The sequence below is a fragment of the Condylura cristata genome, unplaced genomic scaffold (assembly GCF_000260355.1).
Source record: "Condylura cristata isolate star-nosed mole 26May11 unplaced genomic scaffold, ConCri1.0 scaffold00042, whole genome shotgun sequence".
NCBI lineage: Eukaryota > Metazoa > Chordata > Mammalia > Eulipotyphla > Talpidae > Condylura > Condylura cristata.
The window spans coordinates 163,643-171,524 of NW_004567143.1; the positions used below are offsets into that span (position 1 = coordinate 163,643).

Here is a 7,882-nt window from a genome sequence, read left to right on the forward strand (position 1 = left end):
TTCACTCTACCTGCCTCCTGACTTCTGAAGCTTGCTTATGACTTCTTTTCATTGGAAGTGAAGGAAAAAGTAAGACCCAGATGGACCACAGGGTGCTGTGACATCAGGGTGCTGGCTGGTTGAGCTCCTGTCCCGTGTCTCCCACTCTTTAAGAGGTCCAGCCACACGCAATGGCCAGGGCCCGCCACCCTTAAGCCAGGCCTTGGAGGGACAGGCCCCTTTCTTCCTTTGAAAGCCTCCACCACATTTCCCTGGCTCATCCTACCCCTCCTGGGTCTCCTTTCTTGCGCCTCCACGCCTAGATCAGGTGTCCTGCAGAAAAGTGTGTTGCTTCTTGCTGACAGCCCCTACCCCGTACACAGTTCCCAGACACCACGTGTCACCAGGAAGTCTTGAGCTCAGTGAGCAGGGCATCTTTCTCCTGATATTCATCCACAACGAGGACTACAGGAGCTACCCCAGGAATAAGAAGGAGAGGGGAGAGTGGCGGGGAGCAGGGAGGAGCAGACAGTGTGATCTGGGAGTGGCAGAAAGGAGAATGAGCAGAACTGGTAAACAGGGAAGGGGCTTTCTAAACCCTAGGTCAAGGTCACCTGAGCAGGCTGGGCTAATAAAGTGCTGTGAGAATACTCATTCCTCTATCCCCTGCCCCCTCCTGCCCCGCCCAAACTCATTATCTTCCGGGATGACTGTCATTCTTCACATCATCACATGCTGGGATTTCAGAAGCTGTCAACAAACAAATCCCTATGGAAACTGGCCACTCGTGCTTCATGGACCTCGGGGGATTGCGGCCATTTACCAGCTGGCTGAGCTCAGTGCCTCGAAGGGAAGACGAGAGCTGGGGTGCAACTGCTGGGGAAGAGGACGAGATGAGGGGCAAGGACAGCCCCCTCCCCTTTGGAGAGGACTGAGTGGCACCAAGAACAGGTCTTGGAAAAGCCTTTTGTCCTCCCCCAAATCCCAGGCTTGCAACTGAGGAGATTCCCAAGAAAAAGTCCTGCCAGCTGGTAATGAGGCGTGATCCCCTAACCACCAGGGTTCCTCACCAGGCTGCCCAGCAGAGTCCACTGGAACGTTCTGCCACTTAACGTGAATGAGCGCCCCGTGTCCATCCTGCCACGGGGCACCTCCCTCACTCTGCCTCCACCCACTGCACACTGGTGACCACTTCACCTTCAGCAAGTCTCCTGACGCTCACCCCACCCTTGCACCCCATGGCACCCCTAGGCAACCCGCCCTCCACTCCTGTCTGCTGCGCCGTAATAACCTCTTAACTGCTTTCCCCACCGCCTCCTTGGCGCCCTCAAATGCGTCTCTATCCTGCAAAGAGATGTTTTTCTAAAATAAAAGCTTTGCCAAGACCTCTCTGGTTAAAGCCTTTCTGAACTTCCCGTTTCCTTTAGGATAAAGAGTAAAAGTCTTCATAGGACCTGCAAGGGCCTGCCTGCTTCCGGAAGGATCTGTCCAGACAACCTCAGCTGGAGGCCCCTGTCCTGGCCCCCCGGCAATCCAGAGTCTTCTCTCAGCTCTCAGACAATCATTCTCTCTGCCTAAGCCTCACCTTTTACCTTCAACTCATCCCCAGATCCTACCTCAGTTCTATTCCCAGAGAAGCGCTCTCTTGCCTTTCAGACTGCCTGGACCCCTGCTGTAAGCTCTCTCTGCGGCCTGTTCTTTCTTTTATCATAGGAAAATAACCATGTGAATTCTAACAACCACAGATTGCAATGAAATGTCCAGTCAATTCATACAAACCAAACTCCCAAAGTGCAGAGATCAGTTAGTTTTGCTTAGAACTTGTCGATTTCCAGCAACTTTAGACAATGTCTGGGCTCCCCTAGGCACGCCACAATTACTTATTTAGTGAAGGGACCAGTGAAACTTTGCTGGGGAAGAATAGATGAACAGTTGAGAAAATTTTCTTCCAGAGACAAAGAAAATCTGATGAGGAGGAATCAGTGCCTTCTTGCTGAATAGTGAGGAATCTGAATGAGCAGAGTGATTGGCTTAAATTGGAAACTTGGAGCTGACTAGATCTTAGAGCAACAAACAGTTGTTCTACATCCTGGGTGAATATCTTGGAGGCTCACTCCAAGGATTTCTTAAAACATCAGTGCTCAGTCCTCAGCTGCAGGTGTTTCCTGACATTCTGAGTTATCAGGAGAGGCACAGCCTAGGAATCAGTGTTTTCCCAGCTGACCTGTCCCTAAGAACAGCCTTGATTAAGAAACACTGACCAAGGGACAGCTAGGATCTGCCCGAGGTCAGACAGTTGTTTGACTTCGGAGTTAGGGCTAAACCTAAGAGCTGGACTCCCAGACTTTGAACCTTCTGCTCCCCTGGAAACCGAAGAGCACTAAGATCATCCTCCTGTTTTTCTGTCTCAACCAGGCAGACGCAGAGTAGAGACAGAAAATGCATGGTCATTAATTACTGGAGTTCTTGGGAAACCCTGGGAAAGGTTAACTTTTATGACCGATTGTGGGGCATCTTAGCCTGAAGAAGCCAGCAGGGCATCTCCAAAGCCACGCAGAGGCAGCCGAACGACATCCCCATGTGTCTGCACACGGAGCGTGCCTGCGTACCCGTAAATGTGTTTACTTTCTTTCATGCCAACTGTCTGGCATCGGTGCGGCGTGCGGCTCGCGGGGACCTGTGGCTACTCCAGACACCGTGGTGTTCACAAAGGCAACCCAGGAGTCACAGAGCTGGTGCCTCCGGATTTGTGAACGTTATTGGACATCAAGAAGCAGCAGCAGCTTCTTGGCGAACAGGCAGGTCAACAATGGCCTCCACCCGATCAAGACACTGTCTTGGTGCATTTTCGTGTTTCTGAGACTTCATGTGATTAAAAAAAAAACAAAAAAAAAAAAAACAGAAAAAAGGAGCCAGAGCCTTCCCTCGGGTCTAAGGAATCTGGTGCAGAATCTTTCAAACCACTGTGATGAGTGCAGGAGCCCATGATATATTCAAATGGACTTTCTACTGCGAACGAGGAGCAAGGTCTTTAAGCTCAGGACCAAGATTTCGGGGTCACTGTGTTCTTCACTACCCAACCCTCACCGCACAAGGAAAAGGATAACACTGCCACCTTCCCCCACAAGGAAAAGGATATTTGAAAGTCAAGAGTTTTCTCTGGGTCAAAGTGACTTTTATCTAAGTGGAAGGTGAAGGTGCAGAAACACACTAAACTTGGAAGCAGGAAGGGACAGGGGAGAAATAGAGGTGGGTAGGTGCTCTTAGCGATGCATGTACTTCACCAGTCCCAAGGCAGGAGGAAGGGATCTTTTAAAGATAATTTAGACTCTCTGGGTCAGAGGACGGTGTTTGCACAGACTTGGTCCTGCCCCCAAAGCAAGAGGCATGCAGGGAGACACACTGGTAGCCAGTGGCTCAGGATCACCAGTCTGTGACCAGAACACTATCCACACTACAGATCCAGGAACTTCTCAAGTGAGTGGGACCCAAAGGAAGGCGAGGGAAGAACACATCTGAGGAAACAGAGCCAGAGCGGCTGTGGAAGTCTCGCCATCCCCACGCCTCCCTGTCCAGAGTCTGCCCGTTCCCAGCCCCTGTACCTGGCTTCTCCACCATGTCCCGCTTGGGTTGCCTGCAACCAGCTCCCCCACCCCGGATGCCTCTGTAACTCTGACATGGCAGCCCCCCCCCACTCAGGCTTGTCATCTGTGGACAGTGGTCCCCCTCCCCCTTGGTGAGATGGGAGACACGAGCACACTGCTTGTCCTCTGGGGAGCAGAGAGAACAGTGCGCTGGGCCTGCGTTGGGGTAAGTTAACCTCTTCGCCCTGCTCTTTCTCTGTTCATACCACTGTCTTTGGCCTATGTGGCCTTGGCCTTGGGGCAGGTAGCTCGTCCAGTCACCCTAGTCCAGACTGAGTTATCCCGGTGGCCGCCGTGGCCTCAGAGATGGACGGAGTAAGCATCTCCAGTCACCAACTCCTGCTTGTCTGGCAAAATTCCTTCTGTCTCTGGCTTTCTGCCCACATGCCCGCATCCACTTTCTGTTATTTTTCAGGTCACTGGAACAAAACTTCTGGTGACTCTGGACAACCCACCAAAACAATGTAGCTCTACTTGTCATATCAGAGATGTTTGTCCACATGGACTCTTTCTACGACAGAAAATAAGGCTTGTTCCCTCACCAGCTGACGCTTACTCTATTGCAAGCCTTCAACCAGCCACACGATCCAGCCAGCTCCCTGAAGAACACCACGACTGGGGAGCCCACAAGAAGAAAAATGACGTCGGAGATTATTTACTTCACCCTGCCACCCGATCCGGATGCCCTTCCGTGGGCAGCGTGGCAGGTGGGCAGACAGCTGCCTCAACACTGCCGCCGCCCTCGTGTTGACAGTACACAGCAGAGAAGGCCCTCGCACAGCAGCGACGCACCTGGAAATGGGTTTGGAACTCGCCTGTCCTCCCTTTACGCTCACAGGGCTTCCCTGAGGAGTTCACACCATAAAGGACTGGAGTGCTGGATAAACTCCAAGAATTTTACAAATGTATGGTGTCCCTCAGGCCAAACATTCTTCCAGAGTTCATGAGAAAAGCCACATCTCTCCAGTCCAGCCTCTTCGCCTTATCTCACGTCCAATTTCTAGCTGCATGGCATGGCAAGGAGCCTGCAGCTGTGGCAGCCCACTGAGTGGGACCTTCCCAAAATCCCTCTGACCCCCCACTCGGGTGCCCATGCGTCACCCACTGTGCCCACCTGGAGGAGCTTCTCCTGGAGGATGGTGTTGTCCCTGGGGTCAGTGCGGTTGTCAAGCCGGAACTTGAGGGGTCGGTAGACGCAGCACATGGTGAAGCAGACCATGTAGAACACGTACAGGGCCCCCAGTGTGCAGAAGTACGGGCGCCCGTATTTGTTCCACTTGAAGCTCACCAGTTGTTTCACTGGGGTCTGCTCCAGGATCTCGCGCGCCTGCCATGGGGGAGAGAAGCTCAGTATGGCTGGCAGGGTGAGTAGTGGGGGGCGTCAGCCTACACTAGCTCCTTCATCCAGTCAGCCACGTCCTTGCAGACACTAGGCCTTCTCGCCCAGGGCACAGACCCGTGCTGCAGACTGACTACTGCTTCACCTCCAGAGGGAGGGGGGGCAAGGTCATGTTGAGATAAAGCAGCAGTTGCCAGCGCAGGGAGACACTGGCAGTCATTTGGAGGTGGATGTGGTTGGGGGGTACCCGTGGGGAGCGCGGCGGGCAGGCCGTGTAGTAGGTGAAGCAGATGAGGGCTAGATCATTCTACGTCATGAATGTTAGGGTAGAAAGTTTGAATTTCTTTGCCAGATGCTATGGAAGCAACTGGAAGTTTCACTCAAGGAAGCAGCCAGGCTTCTTCTAGAACTGTACACAAGAGAGAAGCAGTAGAGGCTACAGTTCAGTGAGGCTGTAGTCAAAGCAAGGTGGTTTGGTGACAGGTAAAGACGTAAATAAGAGAGGACCCTGGGTGGGATAACATATCTAAAAAAGTATAAAAGGGCCGGGCCTCCCTGGTGGCGCAAGGGGTTAAGTCTCAGGACTATGAAGCTGTCCACAGCCACTGCAGCACAAATTCGATCTCAGGCCAGGGAGTGACCCACAGGGTGCAGCAGACCTCTTCTGTATCACCCGCTGCCCCCCTCAGCAGTGTGTTTCAGTTGACCTGCCTGTTCTGCTCCCCACTCTGTCTCTGGTGGATCCTCTCACCCACCTCTCGGAAGCAAGGAAGGAAGAGGCAAATTCAAATTCAAAACCCAACTGGAAGGATGAACCATCAGCAGAAAGAATGTCTTTTCCACAGGTCACAGAAGGAAGAACAAGGACGGCTGGCAGTGGACAGATGCCCGCAAGAGCAGCAAGTTGAAAGTGCTCCAGCCGGGAAGCCATGACATAGGAGTCTTGGTCTTCCGATGGAACAAAGGATGTGAGCAGTGAGGGGGAGAGCGAGAGGGAGCGAGGAACTCTGATGGAAGAGAAAAGGAGGTGACCCAGAAAGCACAGGTCTGTAGGAGACGGTTGGGCGCTGACTGGATCAGAGCGAAGGCTTGCTGGGAGCACTGACCACACAAGTCCGCTCTGACTCCTAGGAAATTCTGCCCGAAGGTTGCGTTTCCAGCCACATTCTCTGAAGAAGTCCCTGGAACTGGCCACTCGATTTCTTCCCGTCATCAGCACTAACTATTGTCTGAGTTTAAGGGCTCCCTGAGGGCTTCTGGGAAATTGTCATGTGTAGATAAAGGGCGGAACGATACCTTGCTGCTCCTTGGAGGGTCCTGACAGCTCAGAGCACCTTTCTCTTTCCCACAACCCTCGCAGTTTCTTTCCCCCCAGTTCCGTGCTGTCTGCCTGATTGGTGTGTTTTTCCCTCTGGCAAACTTTTCCTCATTTCCCCATGATTCCCAGCTACACCTGGGAGCCCCAGCTCGAGCGCTTCCTCTGAGGCATCTTGTCGCCCCCATCCAGGACGGGTTAACTCGACCCCGAGCTGGCAGAGCACAGAGCACAGAGCTTCAGAGCACAGCCCTATGGCTGTCTGTGGGGCTGGAAGTGGGGGACAGGAACGTGTTTTAGCCCTACGGCAGTGTGTGGGGCTGAAGTGGGGGACAGGAACGTGTTTTATTGATTTCCATATTCTGAGTTCCTGGTATAGCCGATGCTCAATACGTTAAATGCGTGAGTGGATGGCTTGGGTGGGTGGCTGGCTGTTAGGATGGTTGCTAGAGACTTCCATATGATGATTCCTCTCCTGATTGAGCGCGGTCAGCAGACGGGACTAGGACTAAGCCAAGGGATAACACAGTGAGGAAAGGGGCCTTAGTTTTCTCCCAAAGCTCACAGGAGTCTGTCTCATGTCCACCTCTGTCAGTAGCCGGACAGGTGATGCCCGGACACCTCGCACCCCTGATTCCTTGCAGCAGCATACCTCTCGCTTCTTGGAGGAGACCACGAGTTCCAGAAAGGACACCTCCTCCCCCCAAGAGTCGATCTCCGTGAGGTCGTAGAGCGTGGACGTCAGCGGCCCGTATGTCCACTGGATGTGTTTCCGCCGCTGCATCAGGTGCTGGAACATCTGGGGGAACAGAGCGCGGAGCAAGAGGGTCACGTGTGAGGCCTCGTTGGGGGTCCACCACTCTGTGGGACTGAGGACATTTCCATGAACCTCCTTCTCCCTCCCCCAGCGGCCCTCATCAATATCTTTCCCCACCACTGACCCTGCAGAGATCTGAAAGAAGGGCCTGGACAAAGGGAGCAGAACTTTGGGATACGGGAGCAGACAGCCTGCAGCCAGACCCCCAAACACTCCCAAGTCAGTGATTCTCAGGGCTGGGAACCTTAGGGGGGTAGGAAGTAGGAGTCCCCCACCCTTTGGGTGAGAATTTGAGAAGGGTCATCGGGGGCCGGAGGGGCGGGGGGCGGGGCGACGCACCACGGTGTTGCCCTCCACGCCCGCCAGCTTGAAGGGCGTGAGGCCCTGGTGGTTGGGCACCAGCTCCAGGGACTGCAGGTGGTCACCGCGCCCGTCGTAGGACAGCAGCAGGCTGTACATCTGGCAGGCGAAGGTCTTGTTGGGCTGGAGGATGAGGAGGTGCAGCACCGTGTTCCCTGGGGGGGCGGGGGGGAGTGACCACGGGCGGAGGCCCTGAAAGCCACACGGGGCTGCCTGCCCAGCCTGCCGCCCAGCGCCCTCCCCGCAGCTCCTACCCAGGGCGTCCTGGGCCCGGATGTCAGCTCCGTGCTCGATGAGCAGCCGCACGATCTCCTCGTTGCCCACGCAGGCAGCGAAGGACAAGGGGTGCTCCCCTGGGGGCGCAGGGGGGCGCTGGCCTGAGAGCCGGGACCGAGGCCGGACCCCCGGGGCTGGCCTCCTGCCCACGC

At 54.5% G+C, this 7,882-nt stretch overlaps 1 protein-coding gene across 1 annotated transcript in view; it reads right to left on the reverse strand.

Annotated features, from left to right (window-relative positions):
• The window catches only part of TRPV5 (transient receptor potential cation channel, subfamily V, member 5), a 22,815-nt gene that overhangs the window by 12,304 nt on the left and 2,629 nt on the right, over nucleotides 1–7,882 (reverse strand). Inside the window, exons 5-8 of the mRNA XM_004694329.1 lie at nucleotides 7,709–7,872; nucleotides 7,434–7,609; nucleotides 6,930–7,076; nucleotides 4,738–4,950 (exon numbers count right to left, since the gene is read on the reverse strand). Of these exons, the coding sequence (XP_004694386.1) occupies nucleotides 4,738–4,950; nucleotides 6,930–7,076; nucleotides 7,434–7,609; nucleotides 7,709–7,872 (700 nt within the window). The remainder of the gene's footprint in view (nucleotides 1–4,737; nucleotides 4,951–6,929; nucleotides 7,077–7,433; nucleotides 7,610–7,708; nucleotides 7,873–7,882) is intronic.